The sequence below is a fragment of the Notamacropus eugenii genome, chromosome 3 (assembly GCF_028372415.1).
Source record: "Notamacropus eugenii isolate mMacEug1 chromosome 3, mMacEug1.pri_v2, whole genome shotgun sequence".
Taxonomy (NCBI): domain Eukaryota; kingdom Metazoa; phylum Chordata; class Mammalia; order Diprotodontia; family Macropodidae; genus Notamacropus; species Notamacropus eugenii.
This window is the reverse complement of record NC_092874.1, coordinates 97953145-97980485: the sequence shown is the minus strand read 5'-3', so window position 1 is coordinate 97980485 and position 27341 is coordinate 97953145. Positions and strand designations below refer to the sequence as shown.

Genomic DNA, 27341 nt, shown 5'->3' with positions numbered 1-27341 from the left:
ATCCATCACGGGGGAGAGTTTCCCAAGGTGGCCCCCACCCACTCTTCCCACGGGGCCTTTCCCTCTCCCCGCATTTCTGGCAGGTTTGCTCCTGGTTCTTTTACAAGCCAGACCCATTCTCGCCTGTCCTCGATGTTTCTTGGCCCTGGACGTGAATCTCCTGCGCTCTCATCGCCCCCATCCTCGGGGCACTCAGACGCCCTTTATTCCTCGGGCCCGCAGGAGGCGCTGCAGGACAGGAGCCTTTCCCGGGATGAGGGAGGGAGTGACGGGGTGGGGTGGGGGAGACAGATTCCCAGGATGCCCAGCGTGTATCCCTAGCAACGGACAACTGCGACAGGAGGCAGTGCGAAGAGAGGGTCTGCGGCTGCGCGAAGTAGAGCCGCGGGATTGGTGGGCGCAGAGAGGGCGGAGCACCAGCTCACTTCCCCGCCTTCGGCCTCTGTCCCGCCTTCCCCCCCAGGGACTCGTGCGGGAGCCCGGGCCGAGGAGGGAAGCCGGGGCTGGGGAGAAGGAGGGGTGGGAGAAGCGGCAGCTTCCCCGGGACCTGGGAAGGAGACGGAGGGCAATGGCCGAGGCGGCTCGTGCTCCGGTGAGAGACGTCCCCCTCCCCCGTGCAGGCGGAAGGAGGGACCGCGGGACCCCAACACCCGAGGGGGGCCGAGTCTCGCGTGACCGTGACCGATTTGACTGTGGGAGTGGTTTGGGGTTTTGTCTGTGGAAGGGGAGACTGGGAGAAGGGGCCCGCGTGGGGTGCCTGTTTACGTCCCACTTATTCACAGCCAAGCACCCTTTATTTGTACAAGTTAGAAGCTTGTTTGGATGGCGGGCCTCCCATTTTACAGGCGTGGAAACTGAAGCTTTTAGGTCACTTACATTTAAATAAATTGGATAGGTCATTAAAGGATTTTAACGGCCCAGCGGGGGGCCTGCCTCGGTCTGGACTTTCCCCGCCGGGCTGGTCCGCTCTGAAGCCAGTCCGGGTGTCCGGGTCGAGTTCCCTTTCTAGGAAGCAGCGTCTGAATGATGCTTTCACAAAGAGTTCTCTCCGGGCCTCGGTTCTCTTACCGCGCTGCACGCCCGGGGGACCCTGCCCGGCTCTCTGCAGTTGAGGGAATCTTTCATTTTGCTGAGCCTAGCGGGTACCTTCGCTAAAATTCTCCTGATGTTTTCGTTAGGGTGGGGAGATGATCCTGTGTTCTCAGACGTCTCTCTGGACAAATAAGTCTGATCTACCTGACAGCCTGTCAAGTACTTAATGACAACTATCGGGTTCTTCTGATTTTGTTCCAGGGTAAACATTGCTGTTTCCAACAACCTGTCCTCACAAGATAAGGATTCTTCTGGATGCTCTGCAGTTTGTCAGTGATTTTCCTAAGCTGTGGTGCCCAGATCCTTGATACATATTTATTTGAACAGAAATTCTGGTTTTAAAAGGCAGAAGGAAGTATAGAGACTTAAAGGTTTAAGTCCTGAAACCAGTTTTCATCATCTCTGTTAACTAAACTTTGTCTTAAACATTAAAATTTACATTGTACACAGCTCCCTATTGTGTGATAAATTCAGTGTCTGTTCAGTTAGACCTGCTGAGATTTCTCTTTCTTTTTATAACTTGTAACAGGTGTTTTTGCTTTGTTTCTATCGAGAATCGGATTTGTCTCCATAGTAGACACTTAAGCATTTCTCAGTTCTTAGGCTTTGAAAGGTATATTAATGAGATGGAGATGGGGGTGTCTCAGAACTAAGACTGCAGTTAAGAGGAAGGATAGACTAGACTGGAGTGGGGAACCTTTAGCTTTGAGGCGGTGTGACCTTCCAGGTCCTTAGGTGCAGCCTTTTGACTGAGTTCAAGTTTTACAGAACAGATCCTTTTATTAAGGGTGATAAGGTTAGAGGTGCTGGGGACTCCAGAATACCAACAGTCCGGGTCCTGCTCGAATGAATTTGACACAAGCCTTCTTAAAGCCAAAGAAAAACAAAGTTTATTAAAGATTCACCTTACTGAGTTGACTCTTAAGAAGCCTAAGCATTTGTAACGCTTGTATTCGCAAGGGGGCCAGATAGAATCTCATCTAGACAGAGTCTGAGCTGGATTGAATCTGAGTGCCTTCATAGAGGCAAGATGTAACTTAAATACAGAAAAGACTGTAGGAGGGATCTGGGGGTGGTCTGGTAATCTAGGGTGATGGGAGGAGGGGTTTACAGAGGGTCTTGAGGAGAAGTCCAAGGAGGGGATGACTGATCAAGTGTTGGAAACAGCTGGAGGAAATCAGGAAATATCAGACAATGGAGAACCTGGGCCAGAAACAAGTGTCACCAGGTAGTCTGGAGTCCCGGGGATGGTCTTAGTATATCAAACCAGGGAGCATCCTGATGGGAGTGGCTGGTAATAGGATCAAGGGAGGAATATCAAAAGAATGCTAAATAGAATATAGAGAGTATCTGGCCTGGGAAAAATGGAAGGGGAATCCAAGGATCCCCTCCCAAAGGCCAGACTTTGCAGGGCCCTTCAGACTAATGAGACAAAAACCCTCCCGATCCAACGGGAAAAGATCTTGGCCTGGGCTTGTACCTCATCATTGGGATTTGTTCTGTGAAGTTGGGATTCAGTCAAAGGGCTGCACTTGAGGACCTAGAGGGCTACATGTGGCTTCCAGTCTGAAGGTTTCCCACACTGACATGGTCTTTGGTCAGTTTTCATCACCTGCCTCTTCTACTTCTAATCTGATTAACAAGAAGCCAGTTCTCTAGCTGCCTGCTGTTACCCGTGGAGACAAATAAGAGTCTTGACTCAGGATTCTTCCCTTTCCATGAAACAACAGGGAGGAGACATTGCATCTTGGATCCAGAACAAAGATTTCATGACAGCCACAGGAACAGATAGGGGAAGTATTCCCATCATTGTAGGTTCACAGCATCTCTGGTTCCTTCAACCTGTGCTAATGTGATGGGGGCTTAAGGCAATCCTTCATCATCATGCCCTTATGGACCATTTCCAACTTAGTAATGTTCTTTTTAAAGTGGTGCCCAGAACTGAACAAAATACTCCAAATATGGTCTGATAAAGGTGGAATACAATGGTACTGTCACCTTTATTCCTGAAAACAATGCCTCTTATTGCAGCCCAACATTGCATTAACTTTTGTTCCCACATCACACTACTGGCTTATGTTGAACTTTTAATACCCTAAAACATCCCAGGTTTTATTTAGACAAATTGATGTGCAGTCATTCTTCATATTTGTAAAGATGATACAAGTATAAGATTTTATATTTGAATTTCATCTTTTTAAATTCAACTCAGTGGTTGTGGATTTCATCAAAGCATTTGATAAAATCTCTCATGAGAGATGGAAGAGATGTGGACTTTGATTGTACAGTTAGAATTCAGAACTGCTCAGTTTAACCGATTCCAAAAACTGTCAGTCTGGGAAGACATTGCCTCTGTCAAGCCACAGGGGTTGTCTTTTGTGCTACTTTATTCTGCGTTTTTAAAAGTAATTATTTGCCTAAAGACATTGATGGCATATTTATTAAATTGACTAATGACATGAAGCTGAGAAATCTGATACTTTGTGGGATAGAATCAGAATTTAGGCAGTAGAATAGAGTACTGGATTTGAAGTTAGGAAGACCTGAGTTGAAATCTTGATTCAGACATTTATTAGATGTATGACCTGGGCAAGTAACTTAATTGCTTCCTGTCTCAATTTCCTCTTCTTTAAAATGGAAATGATGATAGAACATACTTCCCAGTGTTGTGAGAACCAAATAAGAAATATTTGTAAAGCATTTTGCTAACCTTAAAGCTATGTGATTAGCAGTTTAGTGTCAACCAAGTTCACACATAGGTGAATCTCTTAGATATACAGAACAATGTCCTGAATACCAAGTTCACACATAGGTGAATCTCTTAGATATACAGAACAATGTCCTGAATAACCAACTCAAAGTAAAATCAAACCTTTTATGTTAAAAGTGGTATTTAGCCACTTAGCAGAGAGACCCTTTGGCTCTCATGATATAATTTTATCTGTTAATTCTCATAAGACCAATGAATAAAATAGATAACAAATCAAAGCCTCAGACCTCCAGGGCACAGTTGAGAAGCCAATTTGACTTGTATATGAAATATTTGCCAAGAGTGTTTTGGTTATATCTGGAAAATGAGTGCTAGATATTTTGGAAAATATATGTTCTGTTGAAATGCTATGATAAAATGCCCTCCAAATATGAAAATATAGCCATGATTTTGTAGTCCTCTGTCTGAAAAGAATAGCTTTAATGATAAAAAAAAAAAAAGACCACAAGTTATCTAAAAAGATGTTGGGGGTAGCACTGAAGTATTGTATGTCTACAACGTTTGTGATTTCAGGCATTCTTGACTTTTGATGATGTGGCCGTGTATTTCTCTGAGAAGGAGTGGGAAAACCTGGAAGAATGGCAGAAGGAAATCTACAAGCATGTGATGAGGACAAATTATGAGTCCTTAATATCCTTGGGTAAGATGAGTTGATTGGAAATTTGTTGGGTATTTCTCATCAAAGTGCGTGCCTGTCTCACATAGCATTCAATAAACATCTGTGTGGTGACTGTATGTTAGATGGTATGGGTGCTACAAAGATGAATAAGACAAACAAGAAGGTAATAATCTAACTAGCAAAAGCAATCTACAGGATCAATCAGTCAACATACATTGAAATGGAAATTTCCTAAAACAGGGTGAGGTAAGGTTTGAGTAACCAAAGGTGTGGATATCAGCAAAATGATGCCATGACTTGCAATGAATTGGATTTAAGTGAGGGAGAGCTGTGCAGAGTCACCAGCCTCACTCTCTTCTCTGAAGCCATCTGGGTCAAGTGGCAAGATAGAGATCAGGATGACTAGAGATGGCCCCAGTGCAGTGAGAGTACTTGGCGTTTTTAAGCTAAGGTCTTTCCCAGGTTTCATTTTGACTGAGGCAATGCCCATTCAGTGATTAAGGCTAGGGAAGAAATGAGACAAAGAATAGCCTCTTTTACCTAAAAAAAAAAAATCAGTCTCAGAGAGGAAAACCCTTAGAGTTTCTGACCAGAACAAAAACAGTTATTATTTACATTCACTCTAAGCCATCATGGCCCAAAAAATGACCAAGGACTGAATGAGGCTTGGGATGGGACCTATTATTTATTGGCCAATCAATGGCAGAGTGATTTGGGTTTAAGGCATGGTCCTTAAGAAAGAAATCCAGCCTAAAAACTATCAAATATCTTTTGAAGTTTCAGCGATCAAAATTTGCATTTCTTTTCTCAGAGCACCCACAGGTAAGGGTATAACACCCTATGTGAACAAAAGGAGAGAAAGGAGGAAAGGAAAGGAGAGGGGAGGGAAAAGGAAGACAGGAAGGAGATGTGTTGTCCAACTGGAGGGCCCCAGTGGGGCAGCTGGTACTGCTCACAGATTGTTGTTTGTCCTTTATTCTCAAAGAGGACCATGATGTCAGAAAAGTTATACCATAACTTGCAAGTGAATTGGATATAAGTAAGGGAGGGCTGTACCAAGTTACAAGCCTCACTTTCTCCTGTGAAACAATCTGGGACCAGCATAGTTATAGATTAGAACAATTGGAGATAGCCCTGGATGCAGTGGAGACTTTGGCCTAAAGAGGAGGAAAGAGTTAATGGGTTTTGTCTAAAGGTGTTAATTGGCAACTTTTGTGAAAAGAAGTTGAATGAATGTGCAAGAAGAGTTAAAATGAGAGGATGTGGAAGATAAAAGTGTTCATGGGATTCATTGTGTACAGAACAGGGCACAGCCAATACCTCCATCTCTGGTTTACATTTTACCACTTAGTTACGTAGATGAACAAAGAACTGCTCCTTAAATCTCATCAGAAAGATACAACCATTTCAGGTAGATAATAATGTTAACTATCTGTAGATATACTGCATGATACAGTTTAGCTAGAAGTAACTACATTTTCATCTCTTTGAGCAGTGAGTCATATCCCTGATTGTGGCCATATTGGGCTGTTTCAGAGTTATCAGTTTTCTGAATGTATCTGTTCTTATATGTTGTCCCTCTAATCAATCAAGGAAAATAAAATAACTGTGAATGTATTTGCACAGTGAGTGTTCAGAGAATTAGAATTGCCTCTTTTTGGCCTTCCTGTAGACCATGCTGTTCCGAAACCAGACTTAATATCCTGGATTGAACAGGGTAAAGAACCATTCATCAGAGAGCTAGTAGATTTGAAGAGAAGAGAAGCAGTGGTCAGTTGTGGTGATGGTGGGAAATGTAACCTGGAAAGCAATGAGGAATGGAAGTTTTTTGGTGAGTATGAAGAGATTAACACCATGACATCTTCGGTCCTTTTAGTTAAGTACCCTAAATATCTTTTTTTCCCTGGCTTACATTGAAATTCATATGTAGAAAGCACAGAACTTAACTGACCAGTAGAAATCAGAAGACTTAATCCCTTTTGACTTTTCTATTGCTTTTTACATTGTTGACCAACACATTCTACTAGAGTTCTTTGTCCTTGGTTTCAGAGGTGTTATATTCTCCTGATTCACTTCTTACCTCTCTGACTTCCATGTCTCCTTTATTCAGTTCTCCTAACGTGAGTGTTCCCACCTAATGACCTTGGACAAGTCATTTAACCTGCCTGCACCTCAGTTTCCTCATTTATAAAATGAGGACATTTGATTAGATGGTCCCTGTGATCCCTTTCAGCACTACATACTATGATCCTAAGAACTCTAAAAAAACCTAAGAATTATGCATTTTAGCTGAAAATTTATTTTAATCATAGCTGAAAATTCATTTTAATAATAAGAAATATATATGTGACATATATTAGTATATTCATTCATTTGCCAGATGATTGTATATTTAGAGTGCCAGCAGTTAAATTATATTTTTAAAAGCCCAAAACTGTGATTCACATCATCTTCATTTTTCTAAAAAGAAATAAATGGTTCCTTTTGCACCTCAGCTAGAAAGTCCTTTCAGGGATTTTAAACAGTGAATATGAAGACACTCCTTCCCAAGGGCCTCATGGCAACTTTGCCTTCCCCATCCCACTGGGAACTATAATTCCCATTAAAATGACCTGAGGTGAGGAACTCAAGAGTCTGGATATAGGAAAGATAAAAACTTAATGGGAAGGAGCAACCTCAAATAACGTAAGGTGACGATTTTTATAGCACTCTCAATTTTATTTTTGACTGCAATTCCCAGCAATTTAATAAGCCTTGGTCACTTGGATTCACTATTCTGAATCAGAGTAAGGAGGAGTTGTATTGAAGGAGGAGGAGGAGGATAGTGATAACTGGCAATTTTATGGAAGCAGTTAGGTGGTTCAGTGGGTAGAGCACAGGGCCTGTAGTCAGGAAGACCTGAGTTCAAATCTGACTAAAACACTCACTAGCTGTGTGACCCTGGCATGGCACTTAATCTCGGTTTGCCTTAATCAGCTGGAGAAGAATATGTCAAACCACTCCAGTATTTTTACCAAGAAAACCCCATACAGGTTAAACATCTTACAAATATTATTTCGTTTGATCTTCACAACGACTTTGACAGGTAAGTGCTATTATTATACCAGTTTTACAGAGGAGGAAACTGAGACAAACGGTTAAGTGACTTGCCTAAGGTCGCATCATTAATAAGTGTCCAAGGCCATGTTTTAATTCAGGGCAGTGTTCTATCCACTGCATCACCTAGTAGCCTCTGAATATGTGGGTAGCACCACCTATTACTATTATTAATAAATATATGCTACAATCAAATTTTACTTTATAATTTACAAAGGACTTTCACATATTATTTCACTTTATACTTATGACAGCTCTATGAAGTAGGTAAGGAAAGTCTTTTTTTTCCTCATTTTACGGAAGAGTGGCCTGAGGATAGGTTGTATGTCCAAGCTCACTGCATTGTATGCTTTCATCTAAATTGATGGAAGTGGTTATGACTTCTCCAAAATCACATTGCTGGAAAATACCTAAGTAAACTGGAATCCAGATTTTTAAAAAATGTTTGTTGTTCAAGTTCAATTCTCTTTGGACCTCATTATAGAGCCTGTCATTCATTTATACAACAGACATGTCTTTTTCTTTAATAACGTTTAATTATTTTCCCCAATTACATGTTAAAACAGTTTTTAAACTTTTTTTTTCAATTTTGAGTTCTAAATTGTATTCCTCCCTTTCCACCCACCAGATGATAAGAAATCTGATATAGATTATATATGTGTAATCATATAAAACATTTCATATTAGTCATTTTGTAAAAGACTTGAATAAAGGAAAGAAAAAGGAAGGAAGGAAGGAAAAAAGTGCTGGGGTTGGAAGCTCAATTCCATGTGGACAGTCTCGGGCAGGTAAAGGTGGGAACTCCTAATTCTTAGAGTTCTCACGAGGCCCCCCAGGAAACGACTGGGAATCGAGGTGAACCGAGCTATCTCGTGTATTTCCGCCTCTTCCCGTGAGAAACGTGATGGGAGAGAGCTCTCCCCGCCTTCGAGATTGTCCCGGATCTGGGCACACCTGTTGTTACCTAACAGGCTCGGTATTGACATGCAAACTATGCGACGGGAGAGCTTAAGTAGGGTCAGGAAAGCCTGAAAGTTCTCTTGGGCGGAGGGGCCACGTGTGAGGACACAAGGCTCCGCTTTTCCTCTCTCCTCTCTCCCCTCCCCCTCTCTCCCCACTTACACTTCTACTTCCAATCTCTTATTGTAAGATCTTTGCCTCCTTGGGAGATTCTTCGCTCCCTCCTAAGGAAGAATTCCCCTGCACTTGTAACCAGAACCCTGAATAAAGCTCAACCCTTGTTCGACTCTGGAACGTCCTTTCTCTCATACAAGCATCCGGCTTGGCCAGCCGAAGACCTCGAGAGGTGAGGTAAGAAGACTCGGGTAGCCCACAGGCCTCTAGGCCTGGCAAAAAAGGAAGGAAGGAAGAGAAAATAATATGCTTCAGTCTGTATTCAGATGACATCAGTTCTTTCTCAGGAGGCAGATAACGTATTTCATCATGAGTCCTTTGGGATTGTCTCCACAGACATTTCTTGAATGTCAACCTTTTATATAGTCTTATAGGGAATGGAAAAGAAATATAAGAAGTAGAACTTACCTTTTAGGAATTTAAAACCTAAGTTCTAAAGACACATACGTACATGAAACTTTTAAAGGAACTGAGAGGAGTAAAGGACCAATGCATAGTGGAGTGTTTGAAAAAGGCTCTGTGGAAGAGTGAGAATTTCATCTGGGACCCTATAATCGGTAGAATTTGGATGTAAAGGACTGTAAACTCTTGAGCCTCAGCTAGAAAGTCCTTTCAGGGATTTTAAACAGCGAATATGAAGGCACTACTTCCCAAGCATAAATGAGCTGGAGTAGGAAATGGCAAACCACTCCAGCATATGCCAAGAAAACCCCAAATGGGGTCACGAAGAGTCAGACACAACCAAAAAATGATTAAACAACAACAGGAGCAAAAAGAAGAAAAAGCATTCTAAGCAAATGTTAGTGCGCAAGTGAGATCTGTAATAGATGGAAGCAGAATGAATATGGTGTGTTCAGGTTAATAGTCATGGAATTGACCTGTTTATTCAGGTTGAGGCATAATTAGAGGTAAAACTGGGAAGACTTATTGGGATCAGATTGTAGAAAGACCTAAATGCCAGACTAACTGTTTGAATTTTGTTTGGAATGTGATAAATAAATACATAAATGCTTTTAAGCCAATAAATGACAAGGTAAAGAGATTCCTTTGAAGGATTAACCTAACAAAATGGTATGGGATGTAGTAGATGGAAGAGAGACTAAAGGCAGGGAGAAAAGTTGAGGCCTCACAGCATTTCAGGCATGAGTGCTAAGGATATGAACTCTGGAGGTGGTGGAAATGAGAACAGAAATTAATAGCCTACAAGCCAATATAATAAAAATGATAATTCTACCTAAATTAATTTACTTATTCAACACCATGCAAATTAAACTGTCAAAATTATTTTATAGGGCTAGAAAAAATAATAGCAAAATTAATTTGTCAGAACAAAAGGTAAAAAATATCAAGGGAATTAATGAAAAAAAAAATGCAAAGGAAAGTGGCCTAACTGTACCAGATCGCAAACTATATTACAAAGTTGTAACCATCAAAACTATCTGGTACTAGCGAGAGAGTGGTGGATCAGTGGATCACTGGTGTTTAAATAAAGATTAAGTACACAAGACACAGTAGTAAATGATCATAGTAAACTAGGGTTTGATAAACCCAAAGACCCCAGCTTCTGGGATAAGAGCTTTGACAAAAACTTCTAGGAAAACTGGAAAATAATATGGCAGAAACTAGGTATAGATAATATCTTACACTGTATACCAAGGTAAGGTCAAATGGGTACATGATTTAAACATAAAGGGTGATACTATAAGCAAAATAGGAAAGCAAGGAATAATTTACCTGTAAGATTTTTGGAGAAGGGAATAACATATTAACAAGGGATAAAGATCATTATAAAATGTAAAATGAATAATTTTAGTTATATTAAAAAGGTTTTGCACAAACAAAACCAATTTATAACCAAGATTAGAAGGGAAAGCAGAAAGCACTTTACAACAAGTGTCCCTGATAGAGGGCTCATTTTACATATATATAGATATCTAAGTCAAATTTTGTAAGAATATAAGACATTCCCCAGTTGATAAATGGTCAAAAGATATGAACAGACAGTCTTCAGATGAAGAAACCAAACCTATCTGTAGTCATATGAAGAAATGCTTTAAATCACTATTGATTAGAGAAATACAAATTAAAACAACTCTGAAGTGCCACCTCAAATCTATAAGATTGGCTAATGTGACAGAAAAGGAAAATGATAAATGTTGGGGAGATGTAGGAAAACTGGGACATTAGTGCACTGTTGGTGGAGTTGTGAACTGTTCCAACTATTCTGGAGATCAATTTGGATCTATGCCCAAATGGTAATCAAATTATGCATACCCTTTGACACAGCAATACCACTACTAGGTCTGTATCCCAAAGAAAGCATAAAAAAGGGAAAAGAACCTCCATGTGCAAAAATATTTATGGTATATCTTTTTGTGATGGTAAAGAATTGGAAATTGAGGGGATGCCCATCAATGGGGAATGGCTGAACAAGTTATGGTATATGAATGTAATGGAATCCTATTGTGCTATAAGAAATGACAAGCAGACATTTCAGAAAAACCTGGAAAGGCTTACCTGAACTGATGCAAAGTGAAGTGAGCAGAATCAGGAGAATATTGTACACAATAACAGCAACATTGTGCAGTGATCAACTATGAATGACTTAGCTCTTCTCAGCAATACAATGATCTAAGACAGTTCCAAAGAACTCATGATGGAAAATGCTATCTACATCCAGAGAAAGACCTGATGGAGTCAGAATGCAGATAAAAGCATACAAATTTTCCACTTTTTTGTGATTCTTTTCTTTTGTCCTGTTTCTTCTTTCACAATATGACTACTATGGAAATATGTTTTATTTTGCACATACATAACCTATGTTAAATTGCCATTGTCTTTGGGAGAAGGTAGCGAGGAAAGGAGGGAAATAATTTGAAACTCAACATTGTAAACAATTAAATGTTAAAGATCATCTTTACATGTAATTGAAAAAATAAAATACTATTAAAATCCTTTTACAAAAAGAAGGAAAGAAAAAAATAGCCAAGCATAACACATTTCAAAACCAGAAAGGTTTCAAGACATACAGTGTATATATATATATATTTAGGAATATGAATCAAGTATATGCAGAATGTATTAAAATAACAAGAAATCGAGGAACTAATTAGAAAGATTAGAAAACTAATTAGGAGATTATATGCGATCATTTATACTTGAAGTCATAACGAGGACCAATTGACTGGAAAAAAAATCAGTCACAAAGGTTAAATCTATCCTTATTTATTTACTCATGTACGCATCTACCTCAAGTAGAATATAAGCTATGCGAGGGCGGTGACTTTCATTGTTTGCTCTGTTTATTTAGCAACCAACTGTAATAGTAATTTAAATGGAAAACTCTTTCTTATTAATTAATAGGCCCATATGATCTGCTTAAATCACCTGGAAGCCTTAAGTCACTTGTGCTGGGAGGAGCTTGCTGAAGAGGCAGAACAGAAAGGGTGGAGCAGAACTGAGAGGAAGTGAGTGGGGGGGTGGGAGGGTCAGGTCAGAGGGGATAGAATGCAGGCCAACTGACACAGTGTGACAGTTGATAGGGAGAAGGCCGTGGCTGAGGGAGGGGAGGTTTGAGAATGGCTCTGCCTCCTACTGTGATCATGGTTATTAACTTCTTGGTCACCATGACAGATTTTGCTTTCTGGTTCTGATTTGGCTTTCTTGTGTTTAAATAAATGTTTTTCTTCTGCTTCCTATATGGAGAGTGTTTTATACTTGGCAATTGAGAACTACGCTGGCATATTCATAGTCACCACCAGTGCTGTGAATATTGCCTTGGTGACACCCTCATAGTATTGTATACCTACCAGTATAGTAGGCACTTAATAAATGTTTAAGTTGAATTGAATTGTTAATTGTGACAAAGATAACCTAAATTTGAGCTCTTGTATGATTCCTTTTCTTTTCTTTTTTTTAGTTTTTTTTCAATTAGTGAGCATTTGTTTTCTTCCTTCCCCCTTACCTCTCATGAAGAAAAAAAAAAATAAAAGCCCCTGTTACAAATATGCGTAATCAAGCAAAACAGATTTCCACAGTGGCCATGTCCAAAAATGTATGTCTCATTCTGCACATACTGTTCCCTCTCTCAGAAGTGAGCCTACCATTCCTGAGGGCTGATGATTTCCCTTGGATTAAACAGGGGATTGAACCACTTATTTTGGATTTTAGAAGAGAGAGCAGACTCAACATGCCCTATTCCAGGCAATAATAAGTTGTCTTTTCAAGATCTGGGAGAATAAAAACTGTCAGTATATTACCCTCCTTAGTTCTCCTTGCTTTTTAAAAAATTTTTATTTTGAAACAGTTTGTCATGCATTGAACTTTAAGCTACAAAACCAATCATATCTACATTTGCAACTACTTACACGTAAAACTGAATTTCTGCCTACATGTTCATATAACATCATAATCTCTGTATCCCTATGCATTCTTTGTCCATGTTTTTGTTCCAATTTTCAGTCGAGTTCAATTCTTTGTGATCCCATTTGATGTTTTATTGACAAAGATACAGGAATGAAAAAAATTTTAAAAGATACAGGAATGGCTTGCCCTTTCCTTCTCCAGCTCATTTTACAGATGAGGAAACTGAGGCAAACAGGGTGGAGTGACTTGCCCAGGGTCACACAACCTGTAAGTGTCTGAGGCCAGATTTGAACTCAGGAAGATGAATCTTCTGAACTCTAGGCCCACCCAACACTCTATCTACCCAGCCACCTAGCTACCTCTCTCCATCCATTAGTCTCTGTATTTATACATCTACTTTTCCATTATATTATTGTAGTCAGCATCTGTACTGTTGTTCTCTTTTTTTGGCCTTTTTTCATAAATCTTTCCAACTCTCACCTCACCTCTCACACTTCTATCAGATGACCTAGCCTTCTGCTATACTGAGAAAATTAAAAACATTAGACATGTTTATTCCCCAAATCATCAAACCTTTTCACTATCATCATCTGTGTTCCATTCATATAATGGATCAAAGATTCAAAGTAACATATGGATCCAACACCAAAGTTGTCTTTTTAATAAGCAACTTTATTGCCCATATGGCACATAAGAGCTTGGGGGATCAGATGAGTCACACTCTGAAGATGACTTGATCTAACCTACTGTGGTCAGATAGGGCCTTCTTTTCCCAATAACTCTTCCCTTCCCAGAAATCCCACCATCTCGCATCTCTCTTTATGTCACCCATTCTCCACCCTCAGCAATTCAGGGCAACTTAGTATTTGTTTATAGTTTTTCATGGTGTGCTTGACCCAGCCAGGTTCATAAGTTAATTTTTGGCCAGGAACAGAAATTGTCACAGAAAATGAATGAGTCTGGCAGGCAAGTGCAGTATACCCAAATCCTTTAAGGACATAGTTTTAGTAATCCTAATAAAATTATCTATGTTTTATTCCAATGCTATTTAATGTGGAGTAGAACTCCACAATCTGGTATAGTGGAAAGACCATTGTATTTGGAGTCAAAGGACCTAGGTTTGCATCCTGGCATAGATCTCCATAAGCAAGTCAGTTTACCTTTCTGGGTATCAGAAAAAGTGAGGGACTGGGCAAAGTTAACTCCCAGATCATGAGTTCTCAAGCTTTTTTGTGTCATGGACAACCTTTGGCAGGCTTTTCAAACCTATGGACCACTTCTGAGAATAATGTGGTTTTTAAAAAATCCATAATTGTAGGAAATGTTAAATTATAGTTAAAGGTTAGTGAAAATAAAGTTGTAATTTTTTTCCATCCAAATTCATAGACCACCTGAAATCTATCCAGAGACATTGTAGAGATCAGTGGACCTCAGGTTAAGAACTTGTGGGGCAATTGATTTCTGAGCTCTCTTCAAGCTCTTAAGTCTTTGATTCTAGGTTCACATTACAAATATATATTCTTCCAGCACCGCAGTCCCAAAAATACCTCTCACTCAATTCTAATTTCACTTAACTGTATCCTGTTATTTACTAAGGCAAATCCCTCTTCCTGCTGTTTTAAGCTTATTCCCTCCTGCTTCTTCTAGAATCTTGTTTACTTTAGGAATTATCCTTTCTTTCTCCTGTATCTTCATCAGTCCCTTACCATTGGCTCCTTCCTCTATACCTGCACACATACTTACTGCTCAATACAAAAGATACCTTCCTTTGAGCCTTCTAACTCAGGTACTTACTATCCCCATCTGTCTTCTTCCTTTCATTACTAAATTCCTTGCCTATACCTAGTTCTTCCACTTTCATATTGTACCTTCTCTCAACAGCCAATTATATTGTGCTTCTGTCCCTACCATACTACTGAAATTTATTGAAGGAAGGAAGGTGTGTTCGTCCTTAGTTGCCAAAGAAGACAATGCCATCAGAGAATTAATGACCTGACTTGTACTTGACTTTGTTTTGAGTGAGGGAGGGTTGTGCAGGTCACTAGCCTCACTTTTCCTCCAGAGCTATTTGAATCCAGTGACCAGATATTCATCAGGATGACTGGAGGTGACACAGAATGAGGACAATTGGAGTTAAGGGACTTGCCCAAGGTCACACAGCTAGTGAGTGTCAAGTGTCTGAGGTGAGATTTGAACTCAGGTCCTCTTGATTCCTGCACTGGAGCTCTATCCACTGCACCTCCTAGCTGCCCCTAAAGGAAAGAAGGAAGGAAACAAATATTTAAGTGCCTACTATGTGCCAGGCAACTGTGTGTGCTAAGGGCTTTACAATTCAGATCTCATTTTATCCTCACAACAACCTTTTTAGGTAAGTGCTATTATTATCCTTTTTTTATAGTTGAGGAAACTGAGGCAGACAGAGGTTAAGTGACTTGCCCAGGGTCATACAGCTAATAAGAGTCCAAGGCTGAATTTGAATTCAAGTCTTCCTGATTCCAGAACCAGTGCTCATGTCTGTACTTGGCTTCCTCCTGAAGGTCACCAATAATCACCAAAACCCAACATTTTTTATGCCCATCCTCTGATCCTCATTTTTTTCTAGTTTTTAGCATTATAGACCATCTCCTACTGTATCTCTTCACTCTTAATTTCAGAGATGCCACTGTCTCCTAGTTTACATCTCTAACCATTTCTATGTCTCCTTCATTTGTTCCTTATCTTCTTCCTGAATTCTTAAGGTGAATGTTCCTCAAGCATCTGTCTTTGGTCCTCTTTTCTCACATCAGTCTTTCTTTCCTCACAGCTTCAGTTTATATATTTGAGTCTATTCTGGTTTCTCCTACTCTTCTGGTCTACTTTTTCTGTTATTTGTCTACTACAAGATAGCTTTAATTAGAACCACTTTCTAAAAGATGCAAACAGTATGTAATAGAAATTCCTAGTTTCATGTATAGTTCCATCTGTACTTCTGTATACTAAAAATGTTCATATTTGATATTTACTAAATACAGAAAAAAAAGTTGCTCTATGTTGCTTTGAAGTCTTTTCATGCTGTTTAGTTTGGGAATTACTGATTGTGTCATATATTTGTTTGAATTTCCTAACAAAGCTCCTTAGTTAAATAGATCTGAGCTTCTCAGTGATGACACTTTCACACTGGGCAGCATCCACTGAGAATCCTGTTCTTCCTTGGCTGAACTGGAGAACCTGGTAAACTTATAGGGATTGGGCTTTATGTTAATGAACTCAGAGAGCCACAACTTTATTGTTGTTTGTCAATCCATCTTGAACCTTATTTGTTCAATCTAAAGTAAGTCTCCATACTCTATTTTTAAATATTTTAATGACAAATAATTAAAAGACAAAATCATGATTTCTGTGGGAATGAAGGTGAGATGGATCTAGATTCCTTAGGACAGCCTTTGTTAGTTGTGTTTCACTTTAGTAGTGATTTGGATAGATCCTATCATAGGGCAGACAAGAATAATAACAGGGTATTTGTTCATAATTCCAGAACACCAGGGAGCTGTGAGTACAAAAGAAGAGGAATTCCATTTGGATGATCATCAAAGCCAAGTTGTACTTAAGTCTTTACCATGGAAAAAAGAAAATCTTTGCTCCATGTCTGTTCAAAGAACTACCTTGAGATACTTCAACTTTCAAAACAAAAACCCTGTTTTTCTAAAAACTCACAGCATTAAGGGGTCCTTCCAGTGGAAGAGAGCCCTGAACCATAAAATCCAAGAGCTCCTGGACTGTCAGGAAATCCCCCTACAACAGAGAAGCTTCCATTGCTGTGTGTCTAATAACAGCTTCCACAGGAAAGGTCACTTGTTACTGCACCAAAGGAGCCATCCCAAGGAGGAACTCAGTCAGTCTTCAAAGTGTAAGAAGACGTTAAACAGCAAGTCTAACTTCAAGGAAAGCCAGAGGCTCTGCTGCCAGAAGCCCTTCCAGTGCCATCCATGTGAGAAGCGTTCCTGTCCAAAATTAAGCCTGACTGATCCCGAGCTAATTCACAGAGGACAGAGGTCCCCTTGGGACCCCAAGGGAAACAGAAGCTTCTGCTGCAAGGTTGACTTGAAGGAGCCTCAGCACATACCCCGCTGGGGAAACCTGTTCTTTGGTGAGGAAGGCAGGAAGAGCTGCTTGGCATCCTACTTGCATGCCCACCAGAGCCTCCAAAGTGGGCAGAAGCCATTCTCCTGTGGTGAGTGTGGCAAGATCTTCCCCTTTCAGTCTATTCTCAGCACCCATATAAGAACTCACGGTGGAGACAAGCCCTTCCACCGCCAAAGGTGTGACAAGAACTGCTATAGGAAGACCTCCTTAAAGTTTCACGAAAACTCACATGATGAGCAAATACCATTCTTCTGCAGGGAGTCTAGCCTTTCTGATCACATCAGTGTCCACAATGGGGAAAAACTCTTCCCGTCTCCCAAGTGTGATAGGAAGTACCACCTGAAGAGAAGTCTGAAGGCACATCTGAGACTGCACAGTGTAGAGAAGCCCTATCCCTGTGGGGAGTGTGGCAAGAGTTTTATCCATCGGTCCAAGCTCATAGAGCACATAAGAGTGCACAGTGGGGAGAAGCCCTTCCAATGTCCTGAGTGTGCTAAAAGCTTCAGTCAGAAGTCTTCTATGAAAATCCACCAGCGTCTTCATACAGGGGAAAGACCATTCTCCTGTAGTGAGTGTGGCAAATGCTTCAATAAACAGAATAACCTCAACCAACACATCACACTCCATACTGGAGAGAAGCCTTTCCAGTGTCCTGAGTGTGACAAATGCTTCCGACTAAAGATAAATCTAAAGGCCCATCTCATGCAGCACAGTGGGGAGAAGCCATTTTCCTGTAGTGAATGCAGCAAGAGCTTTTCCCGAAAATTTTTGCTCACTAAACATCTCAGAGTGCACAACAGAGAGAAACAGTTCTCCTGTGGAGAATGTGGCAAAAACTTCACCCATCAATCTAAACTAATGAGACATGTCAGAGTCCACAGTGAAAAGAAACCCTTCTCCTGCAGGGAATGTGGTAAGACCTACAGTTATCAATCTCAGCTCACCGTACACATCAGAGTCCACAGTGGAGAGAAACCGTTCTTCTGCGGAGAATGTGGAAAGAGCTTCGTCCGTCGATCTCATCTCACCAGTCACATCAGAGTACACAAAAGGGAGAAGCCATTCTCCTGTGGTGAATGTGGCAAGTGTTTCATGGAACAATTGGAGCTCACTAAACACATCATAAGCCATAGTGGGGAGAAACCCTTCTCTTGCAGTGAATGTGGCAGAATTTACAGCCATCGGTTTCAGCTCACTGAACATAGCAAAATCCATAGCAGGGAAAAATGGTTCCCATGTCCTGAGTGTAAAAAGAGTTTCAGTCATAAACTTGCCTTGAAAGTGCACCAGCAAATACACATCAAGGAGAGGCCATTCTTATGCAGTGAGTGTGGCAAAAGATTTACTTATAAGGGTGCGCTCAACACCCACCTCACAGTTCATACTAGGGAAAGATTCAACAGTCCTAAGCCAGACAAAGTTCCCAGCAGTAACAGCCCTTTGGATTATTGTTGGAATTAATGTAAAAGGGGCTGCACAAAGATATCGTAGAACTGTCATCTGCTAGAAAGCCAGATCCACACAAAGACCAATCCATTGTGTGGAATGGAGGGCTCCACCATGGTAGACCTGAAGTATGAAGGACTATGAAGGGTCTTCCTTCTGTAAGCTTGGCTTTGTAATGCTACTGGTTTGCCCTTTATTGAAAGGGGCATCTGAGCTCGTGTTGTTTTTGTTACCTTATTAAGTACTGAGGGAACTCCTTGTTCCTATCCAACATGCACATACCTCCAAACATAGAAAACTCTGAAATCAAAGCCTGAGTAATATGTATGAATGAAAACTGCTCTCCTACTTTACCCCATCTGGATTCCACTTTCTCCGGGTTGTTGATTAAACTGAAAAGTTTTCCTCAAAACCTTCCTGCCATATAAAAATTCCAGAGGTGAGTAGATTCCTGTGAGATTTTTTTTAATTTGTAAAATATATATTTGATAACATTCTTTTCATTGTTAAGATTCCTGAACTATGGCACAGTTTAGTTTCTGGTTATTAATGACTTATATAATCTATTTCCCTTATAATTTATTTTATTTCCTGTTTATAAAGAGATTATATAAGATCCTTTTTAAGAGAGCTAACAAATTTTATCCCTGTGTCACCTTGAGTGAGTCATTTAACCTCTGGACCTCAACTTTCCCAAGTGTTACGTGGACTGGATTTGATGTTCTTTAAGATTTCTTCTCCTGGCAGAGCCAAGATGGTAGAGTAGAAAGATGCACATATACTAGCTCTTCCCCCACAGTCCATAAAATACCTGTAAAGAAAGACTCTCAACAAATTCTAGAGCAGCAGAAGCCACAGAACAGTGGAGTGAAGGAGATTTCCAACCCAGGGTGACCTGAAAGGCCAACAGGAAATGTTTATTGCACCAGACGCGGAGCAAAGCCCAACCCAGCCTTGGCCACCCAGCATGGCTCAGGGAGGAGGACCCAAGAAAGCCTCAGTGGCTGTTTGCAGATCCTTCAATCCACAGGTGCCTAAGGTCAGTGAGAGGGTTTTTTTCAGCTGGCCGAGAAGGGAGCAGGGTCTTCCCATAGCTCTGGCCTCAGGCGGCAGCATCTCCCACAGCAGCCTGCATCCATTGTTGGTCGTAAAACTTTGGAGGAACTGAGCAGCTGATCCTTACCTCAGCCCTTTGTGATAGCCCTGTCCCTATGTAATGCTCTTAGAGGAATTAAGCTGATCTTTATCTCACACTGAATGGTGGCCCTGGCACCCCCCCCCCCACCCTTCCCCAGCCCCTGGGCGAATTGAGCAGCTTATCTGAATCTCAGCTCCCAGTGCTGGCTTGGTGGAACTGGAGGCCAGGTGGTTGTGGAGAGGAAACTCTACTACTCACAGATTCTGGGCACAAATGTTTCTGGTTACTCCCAGACGAGTGTACACGCTTGATTGTGCCACCTTTGAGGAACTGAGATCTTACAGATCCCCAGAGTATATCCTACTCTTGACAAAGGACCCAAAAGTCAAATAACTGGTTGGGAAAATGCCCAAAAAAGGGGAAAAAATAAAAGTATAGGAGGTTAATTTCTTGGTGAACAGATATCTCCTCCCATCCTTTCGGATGAGAAAGAACAATGCTTACCATCAGGGAAAGACATGAAAGTCAAGGCTTCTGTATCCCAAACATCCAAAATAAATATTCAGTGGTCTCAGGCCATGGAAGAGCTCAACAAGGATTTTGAAAATGAAGTAAGAGAGGTGGAGGAAAAACTGAGAAGAGAAATGAGAGAGATGCAAGAAAATCATGAAAAGTGAGTTAACAACTTGCTAAAGGAGACCAAAAAAAATGCTGAAGAAAATAACACCTTTAAAAATAGGCTAACTCAATTGGCAAAAGAGCTTCAAAAAGCCAATGAGGAGAAGAATGCTTTAAAAAGCAGAATTAGTCAAATGGAAAAGGAGGTTTAAAAGCTCACTGAAGAAAATAGTTCTTTAAAAATTAGAATGGAACAGATGGAGAATAATGACTTTATGAGAAACCAAGAAATCACAAAACAAAAGAATGAAAAAATGGAAGATAATATGAAATATCTCATTGGAAAAACAACTGACCTAGAAAATAGATCCAGGAGAGACAACTTAAAAATTATGGGACTATCTGAAAGCTATGACCAGAAAAAGAGCCTAGACATCATTTTTCATGAAATTATCAAGGAAAACTGCCCTGATATCCTGAAACCAGAGGGCAAAATAAATATTGAAAGAATCCACTGATCACCTCCTGAAAGGGATCCAAAAAGAGAAACTCCTAGGAACATTGTAGCCAAATTCCAGAGTTACAAGGTCAAGGAGAAAATATTGCAAGCAGCTAGAAAGAAACAATTTGAGTATCGTGGAAAAACAATCAGGATAACACAAGATCTAATAGCTTCTACATTAAGGGATTGAAGGGCTTGGAATATGATATTCCAGAAGTCAAAGGAACTAGAACTAAAACCAAGAATCACCTTCCCAGAAAAACTGAGTACAATACTTCAGGGGAAAAATTGTCTTTCCTCGAAATAGAGGACTTTCAAGCATTCTTGATGAAAACACCAGAGCTGAAAAGAAAATTTGACTTTCAAACACAAGAATCAAGAGAAGCATGAAAAGGTAAACAGGAAAGAGAAATCAGAAGGGACTTGCTAAAGTTGAACCATTTACATTCCTACATGGAAAGACAATATTTGTAATTCCTGAAACTTTTTTCAGTATCTGGGTAGTTGGTGGAATTACAGACACACAGACACACACACACACACACACACACACACACACACACACATACGCATACGCATATACGCATACGCATATAAAGAAAGAAAGATTCTGAAGGCTCCACAGAATCATTTCATCTGCCACCAAAAGAAATTTTTACTTCTCTTGGCTTCTCCCATAACTTGGTTCAACAAGGAAACGAGATTCTATTGTCATTACCACTTAGAAAAATGAAGCCCCCAAACCCACATTTTCTTCGTTTTCCCCTTATACTATATTCTTACTCCCTTTAACTCCATTCTCTTTTTCTGCTTCCAGAGATCACTAAAAAAATTAATTTCAGGCCTCTTGACTGGAAATGATAGTAAAAGCATTCTTTGGAGTGTCACCATTCCTTCTTTATATTCAGATTTCATTTTTTATTGTTCCTTCTCCCTTTCAGCCCCACATGTATATTATTTCAATTCTCTTCCCTCTTTTCCTACTATTCTATTTTAGAACTTCATCACCTCCACTATTGTAATAGCCTACTAGTTGGTCTTTTTGTTTTTACTCTCCAATCCATCCTTTTTTATCACTGCCCATGTAATCTTCCTAGTGGGAATCTGTGGGCAGGGTTTTGGGTGGAGTTGTGCTCTTAAACTAATTTGAAGTCTTGACTGAAACCCAGTTAATATGATGGAAATCTAGCTGGGGAAAGAAGGAAGCTGAAATATTGTTTCCAAAAAGGGAATATTAGGAATTATCACAAGAGCATGCTGGTCAAGATTCAGACAGGAAAAAAAATCAGTAATGTGGAGCTAGATTTGTGTGAGTGGAATTTAAATAATCCTGCCTTCTGTAAAAAACAAGCCCCCAGCTGTGTGAACTATCCTAATGCACTGCTCCCATCACTTCTCTCCTTAAAAACCTGGCTGTTCTAGAGGAGCAGAGCTTTCTGTCCTCCTGAAACAGCCACATGGTGATTTCTGTAGTCTGATGTCAAGACAGTCTCCTTTACATAGCCTGCACTCCTGTCATCCTGGAAGAGGCCCTGTCCCTTGTTTCATTTTTCTTTTGCTGACATTGACTCCCTGTCTGGAGTAGATTTCTGCCACCATTTCCATCCTTTTGGGTGCCACCTCCTTTCCTTCTTTCCCTGTCCCCCAGTTCTCCTTTTTCATTTTTATAGTGCTCTTTTGTTAAACCTTTTCTTTGTACTTATTGTGTTATAATTCATGTTACCTATGTCATCTCTTCTATTATATTGAAAATTCTTTGCAGAAAAAGACTATCTTATTTAATTTTTTTTTTTTTTTTTTTACCATTAGAGGCAGTAAGGTAGAGTGGATAAATGGCTGGTATTCAAGTCCTTCCACTGATACATGTAGCTATGTGACTCTGTGCAAGTCACTTACCTTCTTAGTACTCCACTATCAAACTCAGATAGAAACGGGAGCATCAATCTGTACATAAGGATCCCAGCAGTCACATATTGACTTACTTGGAAACATTAACCAGCCATGTTTGACATCTCTGCATTGCAGAGGTGTCACCCTGCATTGGTATAGGGTGTTTTCCCATCTCGGAGTTCACTAAACCAGTGAAATTAAAGACCCAGTTCTCATTTCTGTACTTATCAGCGCCTAGCACCATGCCTTGCACATGATTGGACCTTTAATAATTCTTTCCCCCCAGGCCATATCCCATCTCTTAATCTTAACTGCAGGAGAATCTTTCATATTCTCCCAAAGTTGTTTATTGTTCTACTTCTGTTCTCTTGCTGTCTGTTCTGTCTTGACAATAATTGTTTGAACTCCCACTTCTCCTCTCTCTGAAATCTATATATCTAATTCTGGCTGCTCTCCTGAGCCTCAGACCCACATTTCTGACTATAGGCCTGCTACAGCTTTGCGTACCATTGCAATCCCATCCAGACTATAGTCAAAATTAATCAGTCAGTCAACATTTACTAAGCATCACTGTGTGTAGGCAACTGGGCTAAACTATTATCTTTCACCTAAACCTGCTTCTCTTCTGATTTCACTATTTCTGTCAATTTCTGACAATTCTGTCGATATTATTCTGTCAATAATAATTCTGTATTATCATTCATCCAGTGTCAGTGTTTGAAGCTATCTCATTGTCTTTGACCCTATCCTCTCCCCTGACTTATTCATTTACAGGTCCTGTGGTTTGTGCCTCCACAATCTCTTACATATGTCTCCTCTGTTTTATTCTCACTGCCACCACTTAATATCAGCACTTAGTGCCTCATTCCTACACTATTGAAAGAGATGCTAAGCAGCTCTTCCGTTTTCCATACATCCTTGACTGTGCTGTGCGAATCCTCCTCCTTATCTATCATCTCAGCCTGTTACTGCCCTCTTCAAAATCTTTTGAGGGCTACCTCTTACCTGCAGAATCAAGTTTAACATCCTCAGCCTGGCTTTTCAGAGCCTTCCACAATTTGGCACCCTCTCACCTCCATGTTCTATACTTTGGACAACATGGATTCCTCACACCTCTGGGTACACATGGGCTTTCTTACCTCAGGGCTTTTGCTCAGACCATTCCCTATGTCTGGAATATTCTCTCTTTTTCTCTCTGCCTGTTTCAATCCTGTCCCTCCTTAAATGATCATCTCTCATGCCACTCTCTGAACCTATTCTTCTGTGACCTGCCTCCAATCAATAATGAACTTTCCCCACAGAACGTCTCATGCCACTTTTATATATCTCTTTTTCATATTACAGGTCATTGTGTATGTATCAAAGCTCTCTACTCTACCTCAGGCTCCATGTTTCTTATTCAAACTTTTTATCCTTCCAGTCCTTCAGTGCTTGGCAATATCTTGGATATTTAACAAAGATACTAGTTTCCCTATAGCTTGTTCCCCCTTTTAAAAGTTCATATTCCCTGTCTTGCTAAATATAGTAAATTGTTAAAGGATAGAAGGAACTGTCTTATACCTATGACAACCATATATCCCAGATTTTCTTGCATAGTTACAATTTAAATATATTCTCCAGTTGATTCCCTATGCCATTTAAACAGTATGAGCAACTTAGTTATTTCTTTGCATGATTCTAAATTGTTTTTTCAACTTAAAACAAGTAAAAACAATTCACAAACCACCAACAGTGTACTTCTGATTTTCCTGCTGTGAAGTGATCCCTTAGGTTGCATTTCTTTGATTTTTAGTGACTGTTACTATTTTTCATGTTGTTACTGATAGTTTATTCTTTTAAAAAACTATTTATGTCCTTTGTCCACTTGTCCATTAGAGAAGGGCAACAGAGAGTGATTTGAGAGAAATAAATAATATTGAACCTGGACAGGCCAAGTAAACCCAGAGCTTTGCTTCTGGGCCATGGTTACAGAAGAAATTTCTTATACAAGATACCTCTGTCTAGTTGAATCTTATGGTAAAGTAATCTCTAATCATATGTCATACCATTAAACTATGATAATACAACTTCTCTCATGTTATAATTTATGGTTTGTTAAGATCTAATAAAGATTTCAAATCTTTTAGGTTATAGCTTTTAAACAAATTCTCAGTATTTGAGTCTAAATTTCTATTTGTACAAAAGTGTACAAAAAGTGAAGAAATTATAGAAAATGTTCTTACTCCATAAACTCAAAATATTATGACAAGAAAGAAGTGAAAATGAATCTTCATTATAATACATTTATCTAACTACAAAAATTAAAAAGCTATTTCAATAAGTTATTTTCAATTCAATTAAAAAATGACATTTCTTGCTCTCACGCTGCCTACATTGTATTAGGAAGGACATGATGCATATACAGAAAATGATAATAGAAGATGAGGATAAATGTGATTGGTAATAAGGACAAAAGAGATCCGGAGAAAGGGCCCTAGAAAAATTTGAGGCAGAGAACACTTTATCGTTGAGTGATCAGGTGAGGAAGTGCTACCTGCACTGAGTCTTGAGAGAAGATTGTGAAAGATAAGAAAAGAACGAGAACTCCAATTGGTTTAGAAGAGTTCTCTAATTTCATCTTGGTAGATGAGAAAAATAACTTATTTTATTATGTTTTCTCTGTTCCAAGTTGCAGCAGAACTGTTGGCAGGGTAGTTGGAATGACAGTCGATACTTCAGGGATCAAGGATTCCATCAGTTTGGGTAACTTCTTTCACCTTTAGAGCTTACAACTCTTCTATTACTGCAGAGAGGATCTTCAAGAGTTGCTGTGGTTGAAGAATTCATCACCCTGCAGCCAACCTGGTGAAGTTTCTCAATTAAACTGGACTGATCCTCTGATGACATGTATGCAGGTTGCCTGCCTACACCAGAAGATTTACCAGTGTGCTAAGACTTGCCAAATTTCATGCAAGAATTCACCAACTCAACAAGAACTGATGTATTCATTGAGATTTGGAAATGGTTAATCCTGTAATAGGAATTTTTTGTTGTTCATTTGTTCAGCCATGTCTGACTCTTTGTGACGTTGCATGGGGTTTTCTTGGCAAGGATACAGGAGTGTTTTGGCATTTTCTTCTCCAGGAGATTAAGGCAAACAGAAGTAAAGTGACTTGCCCAGAGTCACATAGCTAGACAGTGTCTGAGTCTGAATTTAAACTTGGGCCTTCCTTATCTAGACCTTTGGAGAACACATCTTTATAACTTCTATCAGTAATCCTGGGGAAAATTTTTAATGTAATGATCTGAAGAAGATAGGAAATCTTTTTGCATGTACACTTTGTTGTAAAATCTTTTTAATGAAGTGTGTGTTCTTTTAATTGTTTCCTATTTATCCTGTACATAGCTAGCTTTGTATATATTTGATTACATGTTGTCTCCCCCATTAGATTTTAAGCTCCTTGAGGGCAGAGAGAGTCTTTGGTTCATGTTCCTGCTTATCACAGCACCTGACACATATTATGTACGTAGCAAATGTTTATTGAATGAATGAATGAATGTTCTAAAACAATTTTAATGAAAACTTGCTCGTCTGAATTCAAACTTAAAATTTGTCAGTTCAGTATTTCACTTTGAGTTAGGAAGGGTGCCATGGAGAGATCTTTTTTTAAAAAATAATTTAAAGGAATGGGAAAAGTCACCACTAACCATTAACATTGTTTGGTCATCCAAATGCATTACTCAGACATTTACTAAGCAATTAAGAGTAAATAATCGTGTAGCAAGCTGGTTTCTTCCAAGGAATGCTGCGCCATTAATGTCAAGAGATGTTGAAAATTATGCCAGTGTTGCATTGGCTAATATATATTTTGATGTATTTTTTTAAATAAAAATTATTTGTGTCTTTAATCATAACTGTTATATTTGCAAAATACTCTTTTATTACTTTTGTAAGACTTTCTACTTCATAAATTAATACATTTAACCCACCGAGACCATGTCTACGGACCTTCGATAGAGAAAAGCTGGTGGTCAGTCAGGGATGTGCTGGTAAATGTTTCACATTCGGCTCTAAGAATGCAGGCCATAGGTTTCATCTGAATTGTTCATATTTTCTCTGTCATTAAATCCAGATAGTCAACAGAGCAATAACCGCTGACTTGGCCTGGCTCCTGCCCGGTTCCAGACAAGGCTGAGGCATTTATTCCTCCCGCCCAGAGGCGTCGCTGTGGGACGAGCCTGCAGAAAGAGGCGGCTTCCGGGGCTGAGCCGGGAGCCTCGAGGTCCCAGGATGCATCGCGAGTTTCCCTGACTACGGCGGTCAGGGGCGGAGAGAGAGTTCTCCGGGGTGTGGAGCTGGAGGGGACGCGGGCCGGACCGGACCGGACCAGACTGACAAACAGCGGCTGCTGGAGGCCTGAGCGCAGCCGGAGGGGAAGGGCCGGCCCGGAGCCCTCCTCGGCGGCTTTCTCCGGACCATGGCTGAGGCGGCTCCCATACTGGTGAGAGATTTCCCGCCGCGGGGCTGCCTGGGACCTGGGCCGCTCCCCGGGGCCGGGGTGGGGGAGGG

General features: G+C 40.2%; 1 protein-coding gene across 3 annotated transcripts; it reads left to right on the top strand.

Annotated features, from left to right (window-relative positions):
• Positions 1 to 335: 335 nt before the first annotated feature.
• On the top strand, positions 336 to 27250 carry LOC140533074 (uncharacterized). Of its 3 annotated transcripts, none has more exons than XM_072652397.1 (6): positions 351 to 592; positions 1294 to 3497; positions 4376 to 4502; positions 6154 to 6312; positions 16591 to 19083; positions 26905 to 27250. In XM_072652397.1, the coding sequence occupies exons 2-5, from the start codon at positions 3351 to 3353 to the stop codon at positions 18657 to 18659; spliced, it is 2502 nt and encodes an 833-aa protein (XP_072508498.1). In that variant the 5' UTR covers positions 351 to 592; positions 1294 to 3350; the 3' UTR covers positions 18660 to 19083; positions 26905 to 27250. The 3 variants fall into 3 exon arrangements, with proteins under 3 accessions (XP_072508499.1, XP_072508498.1, XP_072508497.1); XM_072652396.1 differs by lacking the exon at positions 26905 to 27250 and adding an exon at positions 25461 to 26690; XM_072652398.1 differs by lacking the exons at positions 1294 to 3497; positions 26905 to 27250 and adding an exon at positions 25461 to 26690 and having other exon boundaries at positions 336 to 592.
• The last annotated feature ends 91 nt before the right edge of the window (positions 27251 to 27341 follow it).